The sequence below is a fragment of the Lynx canadensis genome, chromosome E1 (assembly GCF_007474595.2).
Source record: "Lynx canadensis isolate LIC74 chromosome E1, mLynCan4.pri.v2, whole genome shotgun sequence".
In the NCBI taxonomy this organism is placed as follows: domain Eukaryota; kingdom Metazoa; phylum Chordata; class Mammalia; order Carnivora; family Felidae; genus Lynx; species Lynx canadensis.
In genome coordinates this window covers 58,593,900-58,621,230 of record NC_044316.2, presented here as the reverse complement: position 1 = coordinate 58,621,230, position 27,331 = coordinate 58,593,900, and the positions used below count along the sequence as shown (strand labels likewise).

At 53.2% G+C, this 27,331-nt stretch overlaps 1 protein-coding gene across 1 annotated transcript in view; it reads right to left on the bottom strand.

Annotated features, from left to right (window-relative positions):
- The window catches only part of RPTOR (regulatory associated protein of MTOR complex 1), a 334,568-nt gene that overhangs the window by 245,400 nt on the left and 61,837 nt on the right, over positions 1 to 27,331 (bottom strand). Inside the window, 2 exon segments of the mRNA XM_030297026.1 lie at positions 4,528 to 4,610; positions 15,810 to 15,912. Coding sequence (XP_030152886.1) covers positions 4,528 to 4,610; positions 15,810 to 15,912 — 186 coding nt within the window.

Below are 27,331 nucleotides of genomic sequence, written 5' to 3'. Positions count from 1 at the left end.
AGAGAAAACCAGATCTGTGGGCATCCACACCAAAGGTCTAGAAATTTAATGATGCTCCCATTGTTTTATTGCGGACGCCACATCGACCTCTATTACGGCCCAACACTCGAGGGCCCTGTAGAATGCAATAACGTGCTGTGTGTTTAGCTTTGCAATGTTTCAAAGGACCCTGATTTACAGTTAGGAACAGGCACCTTGTACACAAACATCGGAGCCTGGTAATTGCCTCATGTTTTGTGCGAACTCGATGAGGCGGCACGAGGCGGGCCTCCCTCCCTCTCCGGTGACCCACGGGAGGTTACAAAGAGCAGAGCAGCACCGCTCGCTCCGGGGCACGTACCATCATCACCCAGTGCACACGGCACAGCCCCACGGCCGACAGCAGCGAGCCCGTCAGGTCTCCTGCTGCCTCCATTACCTGAGGCTCGTTTCTGAAACAGAGGAAGCCACCAACAGATGGAAGCAGCAAAATTTTAAACATTTTTATGGTACTTACAAATGAACGCAATCATCTTGACATTCAGAAAAGAAAACGCTAAGTATTCGCTGCTGTGGTTGTGCGTCCCGATTGCAGGCAAACCATCGCACTCCGTCGGCGCGGACTGCGTCTTTCCGGGGGTCGCTGGCCCGCATCCCAAGCCCACTCCATAACCCCGCCCCGACGGGGGTCCCGCCTGCACCGGTCCACGGGCGCTTTTCCTAAGTACCCTATGATCTAGAAACATCCTCCCTCGTCAGCCTTGTGAACTGAATCTCTCCTTCCAAACACTACCTTGCAGATCCGTTCTGGAAACCCCACTCGCTTCAAGCACGTTTCTCAGACTAACAACCGTCCACCCGGCGGACTCGCCCCCCCCACCCCCCACCCCCGCGGCTGGCCCTCCCGCCACCACGAGAAGGGAACTTCTCAACCCTACACTGATTCTATCGTCATTTCTGGATCTGCGGTCATTTCCTTATATATAAATGCTGCCTGCCTTACATGGTAATGCCTCTTCCAGATGCCATGGGAGAGATCTGCTCTTAGAAATTCAGATTAAAAACAATAACAGATCCTACTTTCGAAGATTCCACGTACTGCCAGCTAGCGTGAACTAGCCCATGCCTACCAAGCTAAACTAGTAAGAAAGCTGGCCGCAAATCAGCTTAGGACTCCAAAAAAAAACCAACACAAAACTGCAAATCATAGCAAATGGAGTACACGTTACAATACAATATCTTGGAATATCAGACACGCGTTCTGAAGCCCGTATCTTCTCATGTGGTATTTCTTTAACAGTTAATTAAAATGGCGGAGCCCCTCCTGTGAAGGACACGGCTGGCAGACCTGAATTCAAGGGGCTGCGCTCTCCTGGAGGTAAGTGCCCCCCGGGACAGGGTCAGGGGTAGGCAAGTCAGAAAGGCATTCTCTTACATCCAAACACTGCTGGTTCTCCACCTTCCAGATGCCGGTGGCGTGCCCCCTATGTGCGGTCACACGCGGCCTGAAAGGCTGTCTGCACCACGCGTGCACCCTTGGGTGCCTGGGTGTCGTCGCTGAGGTCCCGGGGGGCCTTCCGAGTCCCCAAGGAAGCTACTTCCTAGTGGTAACAGCAGGCATCTCAGCTGTTTTCAAAGGGGCGCACCATCCAAACCTCTCCCGAAGGCATCACACTCTCAAGAGAAACGCTCCTGGGTTTTTGTAGGACCATCAAGAGGAGACAGCAAAGCCCTCAGGCACGGAACAAAACCACCCTAAGAAACCGCCTTCTGAAGAATGAGAGTCTGCGGCTGCTGAGTCGACAAGTCAGAAAGGGGGCACCGAGACGAGACGCACCCCCAGACACAGAGACGGTCACTACCGCTCAGCCATCCCAGGACTACGGGCGGCAGCGGAAGCCACCGAGGGCACGGTCGCAGGCACCAACAGACTCACTCTGGCTGTTCTCTTAGAATGTGAAAGCAATGCAAAGACTCCCTAAACTCCGGATCACGCAAGGGGTCCACGGACAAAGACCCCAAGCAGGCAGGCCTCGCCGGGGGCCCTAAGCCACTTGCTTCCATGAAGCCGAGGCTCAAAACGGAGGACCGAGGATGGCAAAGCGTCCGGGGAGGCGCCCGCAAGGCCACGGGCCCCCACCTTCCCCGTCAGGCCCTTTAGAGAAGTCCAGAGCCCACTACACAAAGCTGAACACAAAGGCACCTCCACAAACACCCCAAATTTCTAATCTTCTACTAAAACCATTAAATCTTCAAACCAGCTAAAGAGAAAGGCCAAAGGAAACGGGTCTCGGGGTGGCTTATGAATAACTTAAGATCTTACAAGCGCCTTGTCACAGTCACCGCATCCCACGCCACTTTCCTTCAAAACAACAAAACCCCCAAACTGTAAGACACAAGCAGCGGAAGGCACGGTAAGTGGGAGTGGCTCCCTACGAACAACCTTACCTTCTGAATCAAAGACCAAGCATATAATAGGTCATCTTTTGAGTGTGGAGTGTTTTTCTCGACTGTCTGAAAACTGAAGAAGGGCTCTGACTAGTTGGGGCTGCAGAAAAGTTACCGAAAATGCATTTCCTGTGCAAAAGAAAAGCCATGATTTAAGAGTACCATGAAAAACGCTTTTCATTTGCTAAAGACTGTGGGGGAAACTCAGGCAAGAGAACGAGTTGGAGGGCGCGTGGCCCGGACCACCTGCACACACGGAGTGGGGGGGTGGGGCATGGGCGGCAGCGAGTGGTGTCCAGTCCCCCAGGGATGAGCGCGCAGGGCTGTAAGGAGCCCTCACCTGGAAGGCTATGTGAACCCTGGAGGCGGTGCCCCCGTCAGGAGGAGAGAGGAGGGAGAGGAGAGAGGAGGGAGACGAGGGAGGAGGGGGAGGAGGGAGAGAAGAGAGGAGGGAGACGAGGGAGGAGGGAGACGAGGGTGGAGGGAGAGGAGGGAGAGGAGAGAGGAGGGAGATGAGGGAGGAGGGGGAGGAGGGAGGAGGGAGAGGAGACGAGGGAGAGGAGAGAGGAGGGAGACGATGGGAGGAGGGGGAGGAGGAGGAGGGAGAAGAGGGAGGAGGGGGAGGAGGGAGGAGGGGGAGGAGGGAGGAGGGAGAGGAGAAAAGGAGAGGAGAGAGGAGGGGGAGGAGGGAGGAGCGGGGAGGAGGGAGGAGGGAGGAGGGGGAGGAGGGAGGAGGGAGAAGAGGGAGGAGGGGGAGGGAGGGAGAGGAGAGAGGAGGGAGAGGAGGGAGGAGGGGGAAGAGGGAGGTGGGGGAGGAGGGAGAGGAGAGGAGGGAGAGGAGAGAGGAGGGAGAGGAGAGAGGAGGGAGACGAGGGAGGAGGGGGAGGAGGGAGACGAGGGAGGAGGGGGAGGAGGGAGGAGGGAGAGGAGGGAGAGGAGAGAGGAGGGGGAGGATGGAGGAGGGGGAGGAGGGAGAGGAGAGGAGGGAGAGGAGAGGAGGGAGAGGAGAGGAGGGAGAGGAGAGGAGGGAGAGGAGAGAGGAGGGAGAAGAGGGAGGAGGGACGAGGGAGACGAGGGAGGAGGTGGAGGGAGGAGGGAGAGGAGGGGGAGGAGAGAGAAGGGAGACGAGGGAGGAGGGGGAGGAGGGAGAGGAGGAGGGAGAGGAGAGAGGAGGGAGACGAGGGAGGAGGGAGACGAGGGAGGAGGGAGACGAGGGAGGAGGGAGAGGAGGGAGAGGAGAGAGGAGGGAGACGAGGGAGGAGGGGGAGGAGGGAGAGGAGAGAGGAGGGAGACGAGGGAGGAGGGAGAGGGAAGAGGAGGAGCGAGGGAGGAGGGGGAGGAGGGGAGGGGAGGGAGGGAGAGGAGAGAGGAGGGAGACGAGGGAGGAGGGGGGAGGAGGGAGGAGGGAGAGGAGGGAGAGGAGAGAGGAGGGAGACGAGGGAGGAGGGAGACGAGGGAGGAGGGAGACGAGGGAGGAGGGAGAGGAGGGAGAGGAGAGAGGAGGGAGATGAGGGAGGAGGGGGAGGAGGGAGAGGAGAGAGGAGGGAGACGAGGGAGGAGGGGGAGGAGGGAGAGGAGAGAGGAGGGAGACGAGGGAGGAGGGGGAGGAGGGAGGAGGGAGAGGAGGGAGAGGAGAGAGGAGGGAGACGAGAGAGGAGGGAGAGGAGAGAGGAGGGAGACGAGGGAGGAGGGGGAGGAGGGAGGAGGGAGAGGAGACGAGGGAGAGGAGAGAGGAGGGAGACGAGGGAGGAGGGGGAGGAGGGAGGAGGGAGACGAGGGAGGAGGGGGAGGAGGGAGGAGGGAGAGGAGACGAGGGAGAGGAAAGAGGAGGGAGACGAGGGAGGAGGGAGAGGAGAGGAGGGAGAGGAGGGAGGAGGGAGACGAGGGAGGAGGGGGAGGAGGGAGACGAGGGAGGAGGGAGACGAGGGAGGAGGGGGAGGAGGGAGGAGGGAGAGGAGACGAGGGAGAGGAAAGAGGAGGGAGACGAGGGAGGAGGGAGAGGAGAGGAGGGACAGGAGGGAGGAGGGAGACGAGGGAGGAGGGGGAGGAGGGAGACGAGGGAGGAGGGAGAGGAGAGGAGAGCGTAGGAAACGCGCTTACCCGTGGCTGCCAGTTCTCGTACTGCTTCTGTAAATTTGCACCGATGGTTTCCAGAGCTTTCTGAGGCCCCATCGACAGAGGATCTGAAGAAGCAATAAAAAGGGGAAAGTTCATTATCCGTGCATCTCCTCCCCGCCAGGCCTGCCTCTCGCTGCGTCCTCCGCCATCACTCACTTCACGGCCACCTCGGACCCAAGACACAACTGGGGTTTTCTGCCATCACCAGACCTAGGGAGCTGCTACGCCCCCAAACAGGCCAGAACGCACACCGTTCTAGAGAACAGCGCCTTCACCGGACCCACCGGCCCTGTGTCTTCCCGTCCCTGTGCTCACCATGCAGCCTCACGGTCTCCCTGCATCCCCACTGCCTCACCCCCACACTGCCCGCAGGCTGTGCAAAGGAGGGGCCGCAGGGAGGGCCACGCGGCAGTCCCCTCACCTTCTAACGACAGCCCTCACGCAACAGGACGGGGAGGAGGACAGAACGACCATGGTGACGCGTTCGTCTGCGAACTTTCGCCTACGCGCAAAAACCAGTTTCACAAGCACACCCGTGTGTTAGTGGCTCACCCGCCTGTTTCGGGAGTGGATTCTAGTGCAAATAACTCTAACCAGCAACTCCTCAAACTTACTTGGTCTCGGGACTCCTGTGCACCCTTGAAAATTATGCAGAACCCCAAACAATGTTTAAGCGGCGGTATCTATTGATTGGTATTGGCTGTATTCAAAATCAAACGAGAAATTTTAAACAGAGTTCTTCATTCATTCATTTAAAAGTAATAACAACTCATTACATTTGAACATAGATACTTATTATGAAAAATGACTGTTTTGCAAAAAAAAAAAAAAGGAATCAAGGAAAAGAGCAGGACTGCCTTACAATTTTTAGAAATTTTCTTTAGTATCTGGTTTAACACATGACAGCTGGACTGCACTACCTGCTTCTGCGCTCATCTGTCACAAAACGTGGTCCTCGCCGACACAGAGGAGGAAAACCCCACCTCACGCACGGACACACAGACGCTGCCGGGAAGGAGAGGCTGGTTTAAATAGCCTTTGTAGGGGCGCCCGGGGTGGCTCAGTCGGTGAAGCGTCCCACTTCGGCTCAGGTCGTGATCTCGCGGTTCGTGAGTTCGGGCCCCGCGTCGGGCTCTGTGCTGACAGCCCAGCCTGGAACCTGCTTCGGATTCTGTGCCTCCCTCTCTCTCTCTGCCCCTCCCCCACTCACACTCTCTCTCGAAAATAAACAAACATTAAGAAAATAACAAAAGAAGTAAAGAAATAAACAGCCTTTGCAGACAGTCGTGGCTATCTTCTTGGATGCTATACGACCCCCACCGCGGCAGTTTCTTTAAGACTGCGTGACGTGGAGTCTGAAAGCACAGCGATGGCCCTGGATCTACGGCACTGAACCCGCTAGTCTGTGGTGCGCTTTGAATGGACCCTCTACCGACGGATGACGTGTCGTCATCACTGGTCACTTGTAAAACCCTGGCTCACCGAGCCATGTGGATCTTCGGCATTTCGTTCCCTAATAGCTCAAATTTTACCACCGGCAACAAATACTTCCATGTCTACCTAAAGTGACGGCTCACTCTGTTCACCTTCCAGAAAACGCCTGCCAAATGCCCCAGGTCCGTCAGTCGCTTCTCCAGGCAAAGAGGATCTACCACGAGAAAAGCCACTAGTGTAGCTCAGGACTCACCCGCCGCGTGAAGCCTTTCCTCCCTGCAACCAGGACCCGCCACCCGGCAGCCCCCGCCGTCACACAGCCTTACAGGTGTGCTGTAAGACTGTTCACTGCTGAGCCACAGTCCCCAACACAACACCTTTCCCGAACTGTTTGCAGTCTCCTCGTTTTCCGTGTATTAACGCTAAGTCTGCCCCAACGCCCCCAAGCATCCGTCTCAAATACCGTCTTGCACACAGTTGAGATGGCAGCTAATCTCCCTCGACACCCCGGCCGCCCCCTGTGCAACCCCTGCTTGGCAAGAACCTAACACTCCTCCCTGCAGAAGTGGGAATGGCTCCCAAGGACACAGCCTCACGGGACCGGGGACGACAGCACACACGTGACCGGAGTCTCACAGGGAAGAGAAAATTAAGTGCAGAACTCAAAGAGCAGTTGAAGACACAATGCTGGACAACTTCCCACATCTGGCAGGAGACATAAACTTACAGGTTCGAGAAGCTCAGTGAACCTCCAACAGGATTAACCCGAGAAAACTCACACCCAGACACATCAGAGTCAAATCGCCAAAAACAAAAGACCGAAAATAAAAGTCCTTGGAGAAGAATCCGTTCACAAAGGATCAGGAATGAGACGGTCTCTGGGTTTCCCAGCGACAACGAAAGCTGGACAGACAGAGCAACACCTCCACGTCCGTCGTGAGGATAACGTCAGCCTGATGTTCAAGTCTGCGGATAAAACAGAGGTCTTTTCAGACACGCAAACACTCACAAAATCTGTCCCGTGGTCTCCTCTTGAGAAATACAGCACCAAACAAGGCCACGAAGGATCCAGGAAAAGAAAGAGAGAGACCACAAGACGCCCACGAGCCAGCTCTAAGGATGAAAACGGTTCAACAGGAGAGGGGTAGTTTTTAAAAAAACGACCAGATTATCTGAGCACTGGAATGAGTCCTGATAGCGCCTGACAGATCTACTGGAGTGTATGTAAAAAAATGAACTCACAAGTTCACAGAAAATTTAGCAAATAAAAGTAACTGGCAAATTTGTAACTACTACAGGGAACAAATCGCTTACACAGACAAGAAAGGAATCAGAGTAGCCCCTCTGGGAAAGGCAGAGAGAAGAGACAGCTCCCTCTTAATATACTTTCTAGTGTGGTGTGGCTGTAAAACTTGTATGCATGTACTACTTTGATTTTTAAATAAAAAAGAATTATAAAATTAAGTAACGGGACTTCAGGATTGGCAAGGACCTTCAGCATCGGTGCGTCAAAGTCATCGAGGACTTTTTAAAACAGAGACGCCGGGCTCTACCCTGGAGACTCCAATTCAACAGCTTCAGAAGAGCCCAGTCAGCTAACGAGCACATTCCGGCTGAGCGGAACCTAATGAAAATTGGGTCATAATTAACTTATCTGGAAGAACTATGGTTTATTCGTTTCCATCTGTAACTAAAGACATTAGACGTTCATTTTCATCTCTCTGTCCTGGTAGGAACCGAGTGCTGAGGTCTCGAAGGAATTACGACGACCCCAGTCAACTCTGCTATAATCTGAATCACAAGACTGGCAAAGGGCCAGAATAAATTGGGATCGGAAAAATAAAAACTCCGGGCCACCAAAGAGCAAAGGGGAGCTGAAAACAGCATCAGCAGATAGAAACCGCTCAAACGGCCAAGCCTGGGACAGGAGACCAGGGGTAGATACAAGAGCCAGCGTGAACCTTCCAGCCCGTGTGGCACCCGTGTGCCCGGTGCTCCGGCTGGAGTCCACGGGCAAGAGAAGGACACGGTTTCCTCTGGACAAAGAGGAGAGGCCCAGCCGGGCGCCACCTGATCAGAGGCAGGCCGTACACGTGCCCTCTGCGAACCCCGAACCCCGTCGAAGGGAGGAAGGGAGGGAGTGCAGGAGGTGAAGGTACTCACGTCGGGGGAAGGGCCAGAGCTGGCCCTCCCCCTGGACTTCTCCCCTTGGAAAGCCCAGGCCCTCCCGCCCCACACGGTCCTCTCCCACGTCCCCAGAGAGGGCCTGCCGCCCGTCTGCCAGAGCTGGAGGGCCTCTGCCGCAGACAGGCCGGCGGACCCCTCGCGGTCGTGGCCCTCCTCCTTCCCTGGTCTGGCTCAAAATTCCTGCCTTCCCGAGGGAGGGGCCGCGATCAACCAAGGCCGCCTGTCACATCCTCTGTACTGGGAACCCCGTGGCCAATTAACCGCATGGCTTCCTCCCAAGGGTATGACAGTGGGGGGAGGCGCGTGGGGGGAGGGAAAGACGAGGACAAGGAGAACGATGCTTTTACTACAATAAACCAAGTCGCTGTGTCAGCGAAACTAAGCTCCTGGTGGACAGTGTGGACAGTGTGGAAGTGCGGGCGCATCTCTCCTCTCCTGCCCTGACGGGCTCCTGTTCAGTGAACAAAGTGGGCGGGCAGGTGGGTGGACGGGAGAGGGCGTAACTGGCATTTGTATAAAGCGTGAGCTTTGCATCGACGTTCCTGCAAGGCTTTCAGGCTAAGCCCCGTACCTCGTATGCGCAGACCTTCAGGTCGGCAGGAACTGCAGTCAGCCTACGCCCCGACACAGGGGAGAAGCTGGAGTTCTGGGTGGTCAGAAAACTGGGTCAAGGTCACAGAGGTCGGCGATGGGGCTGGCAGTCAGCCAGCCTGGAAAACCTCCTGTTCTGTCCACTCTTCCTTCGGGGGAGCCCGTGCACCATCAACTACCAACGTGCTGTGCCAGCCGCAGCACCTGGTGCCGGCACCGTGGCCGCTCTCCCTCCTCCTGGGAGGTTCCGGAAGGTCCTGAGAAGGGCAGGAGCCCAGGGAGCACGGCTCTGCTGACCCGGAGAGGAGCACTGGGGGCCTTCTCCTGTGACATGACTCCTCCCCGGAAAAGTCTGCAGTGCCTCCAGCACGCTCCCTTTTGGGGAAGGTGAACGCGAGCACGACTAACTTAAGGGGCCGGGCTGGCTGGAAGGTGACGAGAGACGGGGCCGGACTTCGGGGCCGCTGCCTACACTGTTCCTTGATCTGTGTTGGGTCAGTCTGGGGAAAGCTGCCAAACTATATGCTGGGATCAGCCCACCTTCAGAACAGACTGAAAATTAAAAAAGCACACAGAGCTCGCTGCTCAAAGAACGTCTGTAGTCCTCCGTAGCTTGTATTTAAGTGGACGTTTCATAGGTATTTGTTAATTGACATATTAACTGAGTACTGCCTATTAGATCAAGTGCAAATTTCTCTGTGTGGCGTTCGAGGACTCTGCCACTAATTAGCTGTGTAACCTCGAGCAGCTAATTTTCATTGAGAAATAATAATGGCAAAGGGGCCACTTTGGAGTCAGAGATAGTTTTCAACGGCTCTGCACCATCGGCCATGATGTCATACACATATATGTTCTCATTAGAAGCATATACAGTGGGAGGCATTCCATCCTACTGAGTCGAGGACAGAGCAGGACACAGCCTGGCAGCAAGGCTCTGGCCAAGGGCCGGACGTGGCCCTCCCACGGCCTGAGGGTCCCGGAAAGGGAGCCATCATCCTCCAGGAGTCTTGTCTACACTGCAGCCGGGCCCAACCCTCAGCCTCACCGCCACTTAGCCACAAAATAGATGAGGTCCTGGTGCCATCTCCCGTCCCCCGCCCCGTGCAGGCACCAGGAGCTGCGGCCGGGATGCCCTTTTGTAAAGTGCAAACCCTGTCGCTCGCACAAGGCACTCTGCTCATGGGGGTGGAGGCTCCACACAATTTACACTAACGCCTCCTTCAGGGGACACGGAGATACTGCCGGGAGAGGCCAGTGTGACCGGACAGAGAAAAGAGGGCCTCACCCGGGAGCCCCCGAGAACAAGGGCTTCCACCGCAGGCCCAGTGGTGCTCCAGGCTCACGGCAGTGGGTGCCCCCTACACCCCACACCCGGGGGGCTCAGCCCCCACGGCTGGGCCCCTTCTCCTCCTCGCGGTCTTGGCTCTCACCTCCCCTGCAAAACCCCCTCCCTCCACACGGCCTGCCCTGAGTCCTCTAGCCACAGCATCTTCTGAGCTCCTGGGCCCCTCAGGGCGGACCCACCTCACTAAAGGTGCAAAGATGACCGCTCTCTTCTTAGCTCACCTGCCCAGGGCCTCTCGGTGCCCGCGTGCATGGAGGGAAAAAGAAAAGGCCTGTCTCCAAGGAGTAAGAGAAAAACACAGGTGAGTGCCTCCTCGATATTTCCTTAGGACACCAGAATTTCCAAGCCCCTGACAAACCTTCAGCTCTCCTACCTCTTATGATACACGGCTACCATTAACGAGCACATAAAAAAATCTCCCGGCAAAATTATACTTCCTCCTGTTCAGCAGTCAACTCATCTGCACCCTGCTTTCAAACACAGACACCTCTCCAAGAGGGATGGGCACTCACCATCCTTCAGTGGGGATGCTTTTAGTATCGCTGCTGTAGCATTTAATGTCAGGCCATAAAACAAAACAGCCTCTCCCCTGCTTCTCTGAGAAGAGCTGAGTGTCACTTCTATGAAATAAAACAGCATCTTATTATCCGGCGGAGTGGGGGGGCACGGGCGGGGAAAGACGCGTTGAAAGCCGTGAGGGAGCGCGGGAGGGCCTGTGAGCCCCCCGAGTCCGCACCTTCCCCACGAACCGCGAGGGCCTGTGCGCCCAAGCCTTCCCTCCCTGCCTTCCCTGCATCAGGGAGGCCGCGCGCTGGCTTCAGAGCAGCACGCTGAGGCTCTGCCTGTTTATTCTGGCAACGACGTCCCTGTCACATCAGAAAGCCTAAAGGGCCGCTTCACGGACGAGGACAGGCCCGTTCTCCGAGCCTCCGGAAGCAGCGCTCTCCTACGCGGTGCTGGCAGCACATGCCCGGGGACAGCAACACGGACTGAGAAGTAAGAGTCGCCCACGTATCTCACCACTCAGAGCCCTCGGCCCCGAGGGCAGAGCGGCTCCAACCTGCACCGACCACCTCCCCTGGCCTGAGGTGGGTCTGTGGCCCAAAAGCAACCCACCTGCAATCGCTCCACCCCCGCACAGAGACCCCACGCTCACGGGCACACCGGAAAGCAAAGCAGTGGGGCTCTGGTCGTCACCTCACACGGCTAACGTCTACTTCGTAAAACAAAACGAGAAACGCGCAGCACTTCGCTATCAAACACCTGCCGGAGGCCCCCAGAGCACGGAGCCGCTGTCCCACTGGGCCGGGGTGCACGACACACGCTCCGTTCTCCTCTCTCCGTGAGCACGCGGGGGCAGAAGAGAAGTGGACGCAGGAGGCGCCTGGGTCCCCACTCAGTGCTGTGGCAGGCAGGGGGTCCAGGTGGCAGGCCAACAGGCATCGGGGGCCGCTCCTTGCCCCAGGCAGTCTGCACTGAGCCGCGTTCCCCCTCCCAGGAGGGAGGCGCCCTCACTGCTCCATTTTACAGATGAGGAAACTGAGGCCCCGGTAATGGGTGATTTGCTGAAGGGAACAGCAGAGCCCTCTGACTTCCAGAGACACAGCGCAGACCCCGAAGACCAGACACAGTGTGCAGACTGGCTGCCTTCCACACAGGAGGGCCCCGTGGGCTGTGTGGCTGCACCCGCCTGCAGGGGGCCGTCCCGGCAATGCCCTCCCCTCCCCAACCCCGCCACGACCCAGTCTGGACGTCCGCATCCTGAAAGACGCAGGACCAACCTTCCTCGGGCCTGGGTGTCCTTGCCCCGCCAGCCCAGCCGCTCCTCGGCCCTCACCACCTGACCCCCTCGTCCGGTGCTACCACTCATCCCCAGCAGCTCCCCTCCCCACTGACTCAGGACCCTGGCTCTGCTCCTCTTCCTCTGGTCACTGCTCGCCCCGGGCGGGTGACCTCCCCACCCCCTTGTCCACCAGCCAGGTCTTCCCAGCCGTCCGCGGACGCTGTAGTGCTCCAAATGCCCAGAAGCACTGGCCTTTCACACATCTCCAAGGCTGGGCCCCAACTCTCGGTCCCGGCTGCCACTATCGTCACACCTGACACCGGCAAATGCCTGCACGAGCCAGCCTGGGGCCACTGGCTGGGGCTGGGCAAGGCTGGCAGCCCTCCGGGGTGGGGGCTCTCGGGGAGCTGTCCGTCCCGTCAGGGGCTCGGAGGCCACACAGGCGAAGGGAAGACAGTGTTCCCGGGGAGGGCTGGGGACCTGGCAGGGAGGAGCAGACACCCGTGTGGGGAGGGGCAGACAGCAGGGACGAGACGCTGGGTCACACGGGGTAAGAGACACCGAGAAAATACACCAAGGCTGTTGGAGGAGGGAATCACGAATATGGAAAATCCCACTGGGTTGGAGACGAGGCACAATGCATGGTTCTTAACGTGTGCAGACAGCACGGAAATACAGATGTGAACGTGTGCACAGGAAGCACACCCGTGCACACGCGTGCGTCCCCTGCTCTGGCAAGGGGAGACGAGTGGCAAGACACTGCTTCTCATGACAACACCGGCCCCGGGGTCTCCGTTTCTAAATCCGGATGCCGCCGACAGCACCTGGGCTCGCAGGCGGTGTGGCCCATCGGGGGAAGGGCCGAAAGAACAAGCGGGAAGTAAGGAGGCACTCAACAGTGGCGCCAGACGAGGGCCACGTCAGCCGGTGGGAACAGGGCCGGCTGGCTAACCCGGAAACAAGCAGAGCATCAACACAGTCAACGGTGACACTGGACCGTGACCCACTGGGTTCACACCGGAGACACAGTCTGATGAGGAGCACGCACTCAGCCAGCGCGCCTCCCCCCAGAACTGTCATCGCTGACACAGCGGAGAGGGGGCGCTCGCAGCCTCGGGTTCTGGCGGCACCCACCCCGTCGTGCCATAAGCGAGTCGTAAGCGGTAACGGGACACGTCAAAATCACGTGCCACCTGACAGATGCCGTGGGAGGAAGGCACATCTCTTCCGCGACACTCCCGAAGAGGCACTGCCAAAACTCGGTCCTGAGGAAACACGGGGACGGTGTCCTAAACACAGCCTGGGATCCTCTGGGCGTCAGGTCACGAGTGCCGAGCGAAGACTGAGGACCTGGTCCGGTTTGGATGAGATTAAATTAATGGCCACGCACGATGAGGAGTCAGGCCCTTGTGCCACAAACGGCATCCGAGACAGGTGGAGACCTACACACAGTCGAGGCCGACAAGGCAGCAGAGTGCCCACGTCCATCCCGCTGGCGACGGCCGCGCTGGGTCACGCTCCTGGGAACTGTGCACTGAAACTCCCAGGCAGTGGTCAGCAGGTCAACAGCTTACTCTCGTGTGAAGCACAAAAAAAGCCTTCTAGTTCTGTGTGCTTGCAACTTTGGGACCTTCTTCTCCTTTCTTTCCCCCAAAATAAAATCTTAACACACACTGCTCGTGCCCCTGCAAGTTTGCTGAATCAAATCTCCAGGATTCTGCTTTCTCTTAGGCCATATTGATACAATCACCATCAGAAGGGCCAACCCTACCCAAGTTTTAATAAAGGTCAATGCAAAGTTTTAAGCTTAGAAAAGGCAAACAAGTCCCCTTGGGAGGAGCACTGGGTGTTAAATGTAAGTGCTGAATCACCAGGTTCTATTCCTGAAATCGTTATTACACTGTATGTTAACTAAGTTGGATTTAAACTTTTAAAAATAACAATAATAAATAAAAATAATAATAATAAAAAACGGCAAATGCCCTTCTGAACTGAAAATCCACTGAAATTAGTACAGAGTAGATTACATTTCCTGAATTGCAGAAAAATTTTAAAAGCTCAATATAAAACGTCTATTTATTTGTTGGACTTTTCATGGCAAGAAGGAAGCAAGGAATTATTTTCTTTTCCACTGACATTGTCTCATAAACACCCATCAAAGAGACTGTGTGAGGTAGGAAGGAGGGGCTCTTTTGGTTTCTTTCTTTGGGTGGGGGGAGCCTCCCCAGGGAATCTAATAAAACCCAAGGATCCTCTCCTGGAAGGTGCATTTCTCTACTCAGACACCATCACCCACACAGTCCCGGGGAGTCCACCATCCCTGGGAGCTCACGGCGGGACCCAGGTTGAGAAGCTTTGCTTTAAAAACCTAACGTAAGAGCAGTTAAAGAGGGAGAAAACAGAACACAACTGGCGAAATCCCACTCTGAGAAGGGGTAAGTGAAGGAAACAGTCAGTGGCGGCTAATAAGAAGTCAATTTCAGCGGCACAAGCACCAGGACGTGGCAGAGAGCCAAGAAGGCCTCTAGGGAAATCAGCTACGGAAACCGCAACTCTGTCCCTGAGCGCGGGGGACGAGAGGCCTGGGCCGCACGCGGGGAGGCTCTGAGACAAAGACAGTGAGACAGGCAAGTAAAGTGGGAAAAACAACTCCTTTTTCAATTCAGAATAGAATCTAGATCTCCCGGGCTACCGGAAGGTAGGACACCTCTCATCAGCCAAGGGTTGGGGGGGGGGGGCCCTTTCCAGTAGCAAAAACAGGCACTAAGAGAGACCTTCTGTCAAATCCAAGCGGCACAAAGCCAGCTTTCAAGTAGCAGAGGAAACCTGTCATTTGTAATTTCTGTTATTTAAAGTAGATGAAGACAATTTCTGCTTTTGCTGAGGGATGCAGAAAGCTGGGGGAGGGGGGTGCTGCCCCCAATCTTATCAAAAAGAGAAAGCCAAACACTCAAAGTGGAAACAAAGAAAAACCCACACTTCGCTGTTAAATTATGCCGAAATTTAGAGAAGAAATAATACCCAATTCACTACCGGCTCTCCCGTAAAACAGGAAAGACGGGACTATTTCTCAACGCATTTATGGCACCGGCATCATCCTGGTACCAAAACCGTGCGAGTGTGTTGCAAGAAAAGAAAACCAGGAACCAGTATCACTCATGAACACAGACGCAAAATTCCTCAACAGCAGCAACTGAATCCACCAATATATAAAAAAGATAACACAAGTGGGGTTTATTCCAGGAATTCAAGGTTGGCTCAACAACCAAAATTCCATCCACGCAACTCACCACATCAACAAACCAAAAAAGAAAAGCCTGGTGATTATCTCAAAAGATGACAGGAGAGCATTTTGTAAGATTCAGCATTGACTGTTGACAGAAACTCTGAGCAAACCAAGAAGGAGTATGCGGAATAGTGAGAGCCTACTGTTCTCTGCCCGCGAGGAGAGTGCATGAAGGCCGCGGGGCTCCCATCTCCCTTCCACACTGAGCCACGCGGCTCTGGCCACGCCTTCCGTCCTCGCCTAGATCTGCACACAGATCACAGTCACTCCATTCTTTCAAAAGTGTACGTAGCCACTATCATGTGCCAGATATGGGCAAATTCAAGGGCGCCTGGGGGGCTCAGTCAGTTAAGCTCTGTGCTGACAGCTCAGAGCCTGGAGCCTGCTTCAGATTCCATGTCTCCCTCGCTCTCTGCCCCTCCCCTGCTCGCGCTCTGTCTCTCTCTCTCTCTAAGATAAATAAACATTAAAATTTTTTTTTGTTTTAAAAGAAAGAAATGAAATGAAACCCTTAGATTCACACAAACCAGTGCCAGCCTTCCAGGGACCTGACCAGTGGAAGGCAAGGCCAGCCCAGCCCAGAGCCCCTACAGGGACCTTACCCGCGGGTCAGGAAGGAGGGTGAGGGGCACACTTACCGATCCAGCATTCTAAACGAGCACAAGGGGTGGTCTTCACCACGTCTGGAGGGTCCACACCGACATTCAGGCACAAAACTAAGGCAACACTGACTGTCTTCATCTAAAAACACAATAGAAACAACAAATATTTCAAAATGAGTGCCCTTGATGCACTTTTCCAGGCTTCAGAAATGTTCCCAGAACACATGAAGCCCTGTCCCCACCACTGGCCTCTCCAGCCATCTTTCCATTCACCTACGACCTGTGCTGCCCCCGGGGGTGCTGCAGGAGTAACTGCCTTCTTCCAGAAGCTTCAGAGTAAAGTGGGCACTGGGGGGGGGGGGGGGGACGGGTTGCAGCAGGAGAGGCTTCCACAGGCCTCCCTCCTTATGCTACATTTCCAGAAACAGAATTAGTTCACTAAAAAGTATTAAGGCATTTGATACATTCTGCCAAAATCCGTTCCAAAACTCTGCACAAATTTACGCTGCGACCAGGTTACACTATTCCCATTACTTGAAATCATTAATCATTTGATGAGAGAAAAATCATCACACTGATTCAGTGAGCATTCTTTCAGTATTTGTAACACTATTTCAAAGGTGTATTCATTATTTGTATCTTTTATCTTTTGTAGATTTTCTACTCACATTTATGCTACTATACCGTCATTAGGCAACCGTTTCTGATTGATTTCATGTGCTCTTTCCATATTAAAGACCGCATCCACATTATTTGTTGCAAATACTTCTCTGGTCTGGCGTTTACCCTCTGATTCATTCTCTGCTTCTTGACATGCAAAACCTTGGGTCTATCCTCTGATACAGCTTCCTGCACACCTGCTCCTTCTCCAGCAGCCCAGTATTGGAAACACCCCGCCCACCCAGCTGCTCAAGCCAGAAACCCGGAACTTGCCCTTCAAACATTTACTGAGCACCTGCTAGGTGCCGATCGCTATTTGTAGGTGGTGAGGATCCATCAGGAAACACAAATCCCAGCAGGGGCGGTGGGGTATCGTTTCAAAGAGGTGAGAGGGCTCCGAGTGGGGTCACCAGCCTTGACCCCCGGTGCTGAGCACCAGAGCCCACCCTCGACTCATCCTGCCTCCTAAGTGCCTCCTAGGAGCACCTGCTTCTCCACCAGCCCCGCTCCCAGCCACAGCTTCCCCGGCCTGGAAGGCGGCCCTTCCCGCTCCACCAACTCTGACTCTCCCTTGCGGTCTCAGTGCCCACAGTGGCCATTTTTCGGGGAGGTTTGCCCCCACATCCCAGCAGGGCAGCACCACCATGCACGGCGTTTCCTGCTGGCAGAGCTCTCTGACGAGGCTCCCCAACCCAAGAGGAGAGTGGACCCACGTGTGTGCCCGTACCTGGCCCAGACCTGGGGCTCAGGAACTCCCTGCTCAGTGAGGGCCTACATGGATTTCTTCCAGTGTTTTACTGTGTTTTACATTTAACCCTTCAAGCCATCTGGACGTTACTGTGGTATATGATACAAGACGAGGATTAATTTTCTTCTCAAAACACTAGCCGATCATACCAATTCTCTCTGTTAAATAATGTCCCCCAGGAGCACCCGGGTGGCTCTGTTGGTTAAGTGTCTGACTTAGGCGCAGGTCATGATCTCACAGTTCATGGGTTCGAGCCCCACGTCGGGCTGTCAGCCGGTCAGCACAGAGCCCTCTGCGGATCCTCTGTCCCCCTCTCTCTGCCCCTCCCCAACTCACACTCTCTCCCTCTCTCAAAAACAAATAAACATTTTGGGACACCTGGACGGCTCGGTCAGTTAAGCATCTGACTTCCGCTCAGGTCATGATCTCATGGTTCGTGAGTTTGAGCCCCGAGTCAAGCTCTGTGCTGACAGCTCGGAGCCCGGAGCCTGCTTCGGATTCTGTGTCTCCCTCTCTTTCTGCCCCTCCCCTGCTCACGCTCTGTCTCTCTCTGTCTCTCAAAAATAAATAAATGTAAAAAAAGGTTTTTTTTAATAAATAATCTTTAAAGTAATAAATAAATAAAAACAAACAAGAATGTCTCCCAGACTGACAGGTTTGTATGATTCCCTTAGCATATATAAATTTCCAGACAGACCAAACCCTACTGCAGGTTAGCTAACTGAATTTATTCCCTTATCCCATCAATCAATACTTCTACTACACTGATTTAAATAATTTATCTTTGCAGCACTTTACAATACTTGGGAGGGCTAGGTTTCCTTCCTCACAATTTTTTTAAAACTTTTACTTAGTTATTACATCTATATTCATCGCTTTTCCCCCCCAAATTAATCAGTTATTCAATTTTTTAATCCCATAGATACTTTGATTAAAGTTGCATTAAACTGCATATTGGTAACATTGAGTATTTTAAATTGTCTTCTTTGATCCAATAACTCCACATGAGAATTTGTCATAGAAAATATAAAAAAAGATAATAAAGGGGAAATCTCTATGTGTAAAGATCTTCTTCACAGCATTTCTTATCACGGAGAACACGTGGTGGATATGACCTAAATTTTAAGCAAATAAGGGAATGTTTCAGCACACCATCATATTCTCCTAACCGAATGACTCTTAAATTCTTATAATGTTAAATGAACAAACATTGATTCAAGACACCAGGGGTGCCAGGGTGGCTCAGTTGGTTAAGCGTCCGACTTCTCGGCTCAGGTCACGATCTCGCAGTTTGTGAGTTTGAGCCCCGCGTCGGGCTCTGTGCTGACAGCCCGGAGCCTGGAGCCTGCTTTGGATTCTGTCTGCCTTTCTCTCTGCCCCTGCCCCCCTCACACTCTGTCTCCCTCAAAAATAAATAGATATTTTTTAAAAATGTTAATAAAAACAAAATGCCAAAAAAAAATCATGTTAAACATATAAATTAAATTTGGCAAGTGTTTCTATACAGGAACACAGTGTGTTTCTCCATTTAATTGAACCTCTTTTTAATGTTTCTCAGTACTGCTTTTTTTTTTTTTTCCTTTTTTAGTTTTCTTCACCAATCAGTCTTGCACATTTCTTTTAGGATTTTTCCTAGACATGTCATGGATGTTTGGGGGACACGTGCTTCTATCCGTGTATTTTCCCCACTGTGGTCTCGTGGTGAATGTGGACACTTTCCCTCATCACATTATTAAATTCCTAATTAAATGTAACTGCCTCTTGGTGATCCTTGACCCGCATTGTAGGTTTACAAATACGCCGTCTACGAATGATGAGTCTGTCTCGTCCTTTCCAACGAACTGTTCCTCTTTTCCTGTTTCGGGTCTCGGGCACTGCCCACAACCTCCAAAACAGAACTGCCAGCGACCACAGAACATGGCAGCGGTGACTGTCACGCTGGTTTTAACGCGACGCACGAATGGTTTATCATGAAGACCATGGCGGCAACTCACGTGGAACACGTGTCACCTGCTTCCGGGCGACGGGACTTCGCCGTTACCAAAGGCCTCCCGGCAGAAGCAGTAAGGCACCTGTTTCCACAACCCAAAAAATCCAAAGAGGACTTCTGCCTTTTATGAAAAAAGCAGGAAGCGCAAGTGAGTCTGGAGTCGGACCTGCAGCAGGCCGGGCGGCGGTGGGAGACACACGCGGCGTCTCGGGGCGGCCGGCCGGAGCTGGGAGCTGTGTCTGTGCGTGTCTGGGCTTCTCCCCCATTCAGTCTGCAGCGTTAGCAGCACATGTCCCTAAGGTGGCACAGAAGCCTAAGAGGGGTCACCGGGGGGGGGGGGGGGGCGGGGGTCTGGGAATGCCCAAAGTTGTTTTCCGCAGGAATCGATGGTAACTGCTTCCCCACTTCGCACCATTTCGGCTTAGAAAAGGTTTCGTGGGGGCGCACTATTTTTGGGTAGCGAGGAAACCCACAGGATCTTTACTTATCGCATCAAGAGAAGATCCCTGTGTTCAAACAGAATTTAAAGTGGGGGGGGGTAGTATTTAGTCTTAAAAAAAAAAAGTACTTATTAATGACAAATCACTTTCTCTTTTTTAATTTTTTTTAAACATTTGTTTATTTTTGAGACAGAGAGAGACAGAGCATGAACGGGGGAGGGGCAGAGAGAGAGGGAGACACAGAATCCGAAGCAGGCTCCAGGCTCCGAGCTGTCAGCACAGAGCCCGACGTGGGGCTCGAACTCACAGACCGCGAGATCATGATCTGAGCTGAAGTCGGCCGCTTAACCGACTGAGCCACCCAGGTGCCCCGACAAATCACTTTTTAAAGAGGCTGTACCCCTGCCTCCAGAGAGAGACATACTGAAGAGAGCAGTGTCTTCCTGGAGACACAGGCCAGAGAATCTTCTTGTTATGAACCTTAAAAAAAAAAAAAAAAAGGTCCCTTTGTCTGTTGTCAGGAGAAAGGGCAGAAAATCAATCAGACAGTAACAATATTGTTTTTGTTAGTCATTTTCCAATACGTAAGTGATCAGCTTCAACAATCCCATACAGTTGATCAATTATCTTCTAGCAAACTCAGCCTTTGAGGACAAGCCGCTTAGAACCAGAAGTTCCACGGAGATATCACTGTGGCCTTCTTGCGGCCACGGTGACTCACACTAAAGGCTGCCCCACAGTATCTTTAAACCCAGGGGCTCCCCCGTGCTCCCAGGGCCCAGCAAGGTGGGGACTCATACCCTGCAGCGAGTTCCCAGCTGCTTCGCTCAGTCAGCCCTGGGCCCGGCGGGAGGGAAGCCCTCCTCGCAGAAAACCATCTACCTCCACAGATCGGGTCCCTCTAACTTTCAGAAAGACTGTCTGCCCCACTGTGGCAGCCCAGCTGGTCCCCACAGTCTTCTTCTGTCCTCAGTCTGCAAAGGGCACACACTCCTCAACCGTTAGTCCCTTTCACAAAGCCCAGCTGAGGGAACGACACTCCGTGGGCTGCTTTAAGGGACAGCCAGCCCCGGGTGGGCACCCCTGGCAGCGGGCCTGCAGCCTTCCCCCCGCCCCTGGCCTCACGCCCCAGGAGGGCAGGGGAGAGCCCCTCTCGGGACATGTGAGCCCGCACGCCTCCCTCGCACGGCAGGGACTCCGGGCAGGCATCAGGCTCGGACACTTCTGACCATTTCTGAGCGAGAGCTGCCTCCACTTACTCATGCTCACCCCCTAACAGGCCGCATCCAGTAGCCTGAGCTCTCCGGCCGCCCTGATCCTCTCCTAAAGGTCCCTGCGCTGGGTGCTCCTGTCCCCACCGGTCTTCCCGCTGGATCTCCCTGGGGGTCAGGAAGGGAGTGCAGGATGAGGCGGGGGATTCATGCGGCACCCAAACATCCCCGATCGCAGCCCACCTCTTCCTCCAGCTGACCCTCGGGACACATTACATCCCCTCAACCTCTACACCTGCATTTAATGAGTTTCAAAACACAATTCTCGGTAAAATAATTGGACTTAATTATAAAATTATTACGTCTGAAGCTCTCCAAGTGCTTATGCAGAAATACTAGCGTGAGCCCAATCAATGGTCACCTTTTAGTCCCACGAGACACTAAAAGGACCCCCACGTCCCCATGCCTGCCACCAAGTACAGCCTTCATTAGTGACCAGACGTCATTTCAAGCGACAACTTCCGTGAGGTCGCTTTACAGGTGACAGTGTGAAATTAATGAAGACACAGAAAGAAAGAACATGATTCGTCCTTGCACACCCAACCCCTACATCCTGAGTTATGCCTTTGTAAGAAAATAAGAAAGAAAGGTCCCAAAAATATATTGACACGAATTAGAAAAACGTTTTTGACCTAACCGATTTAATTCCACAAGTGGGCTCAAGACATTAGCAGTAAGTATCCTTAAGGCAATCAAATGTGTCTTCTGCTCCCCCGCAAATCTTAATAGTGTTCGCCTGATTCCAAATGTGGTTAAGTTCTAAGTTCTTAGCTATACCCCAAAGTGCCTTTTAGGTATTTTATTTCCATTTCCCATTCCAAAAGTTCCAGATTGATGTTTTTTAATAATACAGTTATAGCATTAAGAGAACGTAAGGGCTATTACATTTAATGTGCCAAAAATTGCATAACGGTATATAAAATAACCATGTTGAACTTTGAAACATTTCTTCTCCAATGCAATATAACTGAAAATGACACTTCTATCCCCGGAGGCTAATTCTGAATTTGAAAAGTTATCCTTCTGAGAAGCTGTAAAACATTAAGTGATCGTTGAAAGTGTGTGACCGCTGCTCATTCCAACCCGTCCTGAGCAACATCCTCACCCCTGCAGTGAGAGGTGGGTACGGACGAGCTCGGAGGCCCGAGGACTTCTCCGGTCCTCAAGCTGCACTCCAGGACGAAGCTCGCCAGCCGTACAGAAGCACCCCTACAGGCACGGAGCAAGCTGCCGTATGATTCGGGGCCCAGCCCGAGGGCCTCGAGCACACCCTGGAAGTGAGGTGGGAGAGGCTGGGGACTCCCCGGCGATGGGGGCCGGTACCCGGCACCACCTGTAAGGCCTGGGCAGTGCCCGTGCAGTCGTCTGGTGCCAGGTTTGTTTGGAACTTCAAAACTTCTCAGACTTATGAAAGAATAATATGGTACACAGCTCACGTCTCATGTAACACACCCAGAAGGGTCTAGAACAACATTCAGTATCCAAACCATTAAAATTTCTGCAGTGAAATGCCCAAATATCCACTATCTGTGCAATAAAGACTATGGACAACCTCACACTAGGTCACATCCGCTTTGCCACAAGATGAGCTGTGAAAACCTTTGTGCTCAGAGCCTGCTGGATTCAGAAGCTCAGATAAGCGCCCGTGGACCCCGACGCCACCCCTGCTTGAAAGCCCCCGGTACACCCAAGGGCCTGTCACCTCACCGATTAAAAATACATGACTGCCTGCCACCACCCAAAGAACTCAAAACAAAATCACACGGGTTCCTTTATCTGTTTCCTCCTACTGAACTAACTCGATAAACCACATGTAATTTAAAAGATTCAGTGGATGGAGTGGTACAATCAAACCTGAACGTGGGTTCGCGGGCTCACGTGCAAGGACACCCAAGCTGTTCTGCAGAATGAAGAAAGCGCGTCATGCTCCACTGGCCAATCCTGCTTTCCGCTCCCCATACTGACAGCTGTGACTCACTGGTCCCCCCCCCCCCCACAACCGGGCCCAATGGAAAACAAACAGGAAGCAAGACTGGGGTTTGCCACAACATTCACTATCCCCTGCTCGTCTGAGGCAAAGCCACCCAATCCCCAGCAGTGCTCGTTAAGATTCAGAGCATCAAGGAAAACTTTGAGCAGAGCTGAAGCCGCACAAATTCATAATTTATAAAGGAAGTCAGTCAGAAACTGGAACGTAACGGCAAACAGAGCAGATACACCACGGGGCTTGGGGTGGGGGGGGGAGCACACAAAGCAGATACACCGCAGGGCTGGGGGGTGGGGGGTGTCAAGTTGTTGAAAAAAAAGGAAAACAGGTTTGCCTCCTAACTCCCGTCTGGAAGACCGCTAGAAAGAAGGAAGGGCCAACCTGCCAAGAAGCACATCAGATGGACTTTCCGCAGCCCAAACCTGCAATACAGCACAAGAACCAGCCCCCCCCCCCCCCCAGCAACCAGGAACCTGGGGGCCCCCGGCTGCATCCTCCTGTTTCAGCAGGAACCCGAGCCAGGGCGGCTCCTGAACTCAGGAGTCCGCTCGCTGCCCTCCTCCAGAAGCCTAATTGAGGCTTCAGCTCTCTCGTGTGAGGCTAAATTCTGTCCGAGTCTCCCTGCTTTTAAAGTCTGCGTCCACCACTACAGAGCAGGCTAATGCAAGGGGAAGAGACAACAGGTAGCTTTCCGACAGGGAACATCAGAAAGTCATGTCCGTACCCGCCCCCCCCCCCCACCAGCGCCAGAGCTCTCCCTCCCGGCCCCTCCCACCCCTGCAGACCGCCCACCCAGGGTTCTGGGAGCAAGCAGCCTCCCCACATCACAGGCCTCTACAAATCAGATAAGAGATCGGCACACAGAATAGATTTGCTGCAGAGATCTTAACGGCTTTAAACAAACTAGAGATGTTGTTCACGTGACTCCTTCGTGAACAAGTGGGCTTCCTGGTACCACCTCGGCCGCCACCGGGGACACCTGCGTGTGGGTCTATAGGCGACACACCCCGACCTAGTCTGGGAAGCCAACTTGAGGCACGAGGGAGCCAAGGGAGCGACAAGGACTTCCTGGCCTTTCTTGTAACCCTGCCCGGGGTGAAATTTTAAAAAGAAAATCCAATTAACTACCCAGTCTCCTTATCTAAGAAGTGAAAACAAAAACACTTTGTCACAGAGATTTACCATGAAGACATACACGCTTACACATTAACTCCAAGTAACTCAACAGTGTAAAGTCTAAGTATGCCAAACTTAAGTCTATTGAAGCCCACAGGTCTGGCTTGAAGGGCATAATTAAAAGGCGCGTGTTACAGGATGCCATCTGTTACACGGTGGAACAGGACAATGCCTTTAAAAACGTATTTTCAGGTTGCACGACTCCGTTAGTGGGAAACGCTGGGGTTCGGAGCCAACGGCTAACAAAAATTTCTAGAGAATCCGGTGCAAAATGGTGGTTTTACTAAAGCATGGGGACAGGACCTGTGGGCAGAAAAGGCTGCAGTGGGGCTGTGAGGAGTGACCGATTATACAACTTCAGGCTGGGAGAGGGTTAGGGACAGTCTCTAAGGTTATTTTGGAAGCAAGGTTCCCAGGACCTTGAGGGGCTGGCTGCTGTTAGGAAAAGGTCATTTATTACTGTTTGATAAACCTCAGCATGAGACGCTGTAGATGTATGTCAGGGGCCATATGCTCGGAGGATGATTGCCAACGTATATCTTGGGGGTGGAGATAAAGGAAGTCTCGAAAGGAATTTTTATGTTAAAGGAGACTTACAGGATCTTGGGGAGGGTCAGGCTAATGTTAAGCTAAAATTGCCTTTTGCCCTGAGCAAATACTAACATGAAGGCAGCTGAGCTCCTGGAGGGAGGTCACTCTGCCCGGCTCAGGGACTTGTCGATGGGGTGTGAGTTGTGAGGAAATGTCGTTTTTTTCTTTTGCCTTTCTTTGTCTCCCACATCAGACTCCGTGGGTAAGAGGGTAAACTCTGTAGTGCGTGAATTATATTTCAATAAAGCTATTAAAAAAGACGTATCTTCAGGGCACCTGGGTGGCTCAGTCGGTTAAGCATCCGACTTCAGCTCAGGTCATGATCTCTCATTTCGTGGGTTCGAGCCCCGCGTGGGGCTCTGTGCTGACAACTCAGAGCCTGGAGCTGGTTTTGGATTCCGTGTCTCCCTCTCTCTCTGTCCCTCTCCTGCTCGTGCTCTGTCTCTGCCTCTCAAAAATGAATAAATGTTTAAAAAAAAAAAAAAAGACCTATTTTCAAGGACCAGTAAGTGGCATGGGAGGCACCCACACATAACTTGAGCAAAAAGAGGAAGGCACAAAACAATGTCCATAATTACTGTTCGAAATGTGTGAATCCACAGACGCAAAGGACACAGAATGAAACATAAGATGTCACAGGCGGTTTTGATCTCCGAGGAGTGCAAAGTGGATGATTCCTCTTTTCTTCTCTGTGCCTGGCCCTTCTGTGTGTGTATTTCCAAATTTTCCATAAACACATTATTTCTATAAGCAGGGGGACAGTTATAACAATGATTTAATACAATAGTCAAGGACTCTGTGTGTGTGTGTGTGTGTGTGTGTGTGCGTGCGTGCAATTTTCATTACATTCTGAAGACAGAGAGAATAGCTTGCTCGGCCAGCTGAAGCTTAGACTAGTATCCAAGGCAACGAGCGTGCTGGGATCTCGAGGGGAAATGCAAGGCAGGTGACAGGCGCTGAGCTCACGGAGATCCACGTTCTCAGTCTCGAGCATTCTTTTTTTGTTGTTTTTTGGGTTTGTTTTTTTTTTTTTTTTTTTTTGAGCAGCAGGCAAAGTTTATTAGAGCATAAGATTAGAAAGTAGAAAGCAGGAATAGTATGAAAGCTCTTCACAGAGAGGGGACATTCCAAAGTGAATGCCCCCCCACCCCGGCATCCTAACCGAACCGAACACAGCCTCATAATCAACGAACACCTGCCCCACCGAGTAAGTGCAGCAACGGCTCTCGTCCATCTGTCTCCACGCCTTCCCGGTTTAGGACACAAGATAAAGCTCACTGCTAAAATTTCTTTCTTGAGAATGAGACTGTCCTTTAATAAGTGGATCGATTTCAAGGCGATTTAGAGATTTCTTTTGTTTGATCAGACACTGCGTCACGGCCCTTCTCCTCCCAACGTAAACTAAAACCGGCAGCATCCCCGTGGGAGCGAGCCGTTCGTTCAGGACGGACTCTGCTCCCGCTCTTCCTTATCCGGCACTTCCTAAAAACAATCCCGAGGCAAACTACACAGAGCCCCCACCCTGGCTGGGGATACACCCGTGGTGGGCACACCTCGACAACAGGCATTTCACAACATCCACGGACGGACGCAGCGCGGGGCCGTTTTCTTCCACTCCCAACCCGCTCACGGGCCCTGCAAGCTCCTGGTGGAGGGCGGGGTGCACCTCGACGACAGGGGCCGGGGAGAGGGTCGCAACCCCGTGAACGCTGTCGGGCGGAACACAGCTCCTCGGGGCTCCCAGGAAGGCTACTCGCGTCGATGGCCAACGCTGACTTGAGACGAAAGGGAGGTCAGCCAGGAAGCTGCTGCCATAAAAGAAGAAGGCCCGCCCTGGGCGCGGCAGGAAGGAACCACAAAGGAAAGAAACACCAATGTCAACAGGGGCTAGCGTGTGCTGCTGAGGGGTACCAGAGAGGCACAGGTCAATCAAAGGTCCTGCACGCAGACACTGCATACGTGGAGTCACGCCTACAGGGAGGGGCACCTGGGTGGCTTGAGCGTCCGGATCTTGGTTTCGGCTCAGGTCAAAATGCCAGGATTGTGGGACTGAGCCCTGCGTCGGTGCTAAGCAAGGAGCCTGCTTGGGTTTCTGTCTCTCTCCCTCCCCCCCCCCCCCCCCCCCGCTCACACCCTCTCTCAAAGTAAATAAATAGGGGCGCCTGGGGGGCTCAGTCGGTTGAGCGTCCGACTTCGGCTCAGGTCACGATCTCACAGCTCGTGGGTTCGAGCCCCGCGTCAGGCTCTGTGCTGACAGCTCAGAGCCTGGGGCCTGCTTCCGATTCTGTGTCTCCCTCTCTCTCTGGCCCTAACCCACTCACATTCTGTCTCTGTCTCTCTCAGAAATAAATAAACATTAAAAAAAATTTTTTTTAATAAATAAATAAACAAAAAAAAAAGACACTCCCACAGGGAAAGAATGTGGCAGGCATCTGCTATCTGTGGTTCCCCATAATCTTTTTTTTTTTAGTTTATTTATTTATTTAAGAGGGGGAGAGAGAGTGTGTACAAGCAGGAGACAGAATCCCAAGTAGAATCTGCACTGTCAGAGCGGAGCCCTGGCTTCACAAACCTCATCTTCAGAAAACAACGTCGGGACTTCCTCCACGACCCAATGATTCAAAGGAATTCTAAGTGAGAAATGACCACAGGGCAGGGCCACCGGTGGAGAGCATCTAAACAGAGGGGTGCCTGG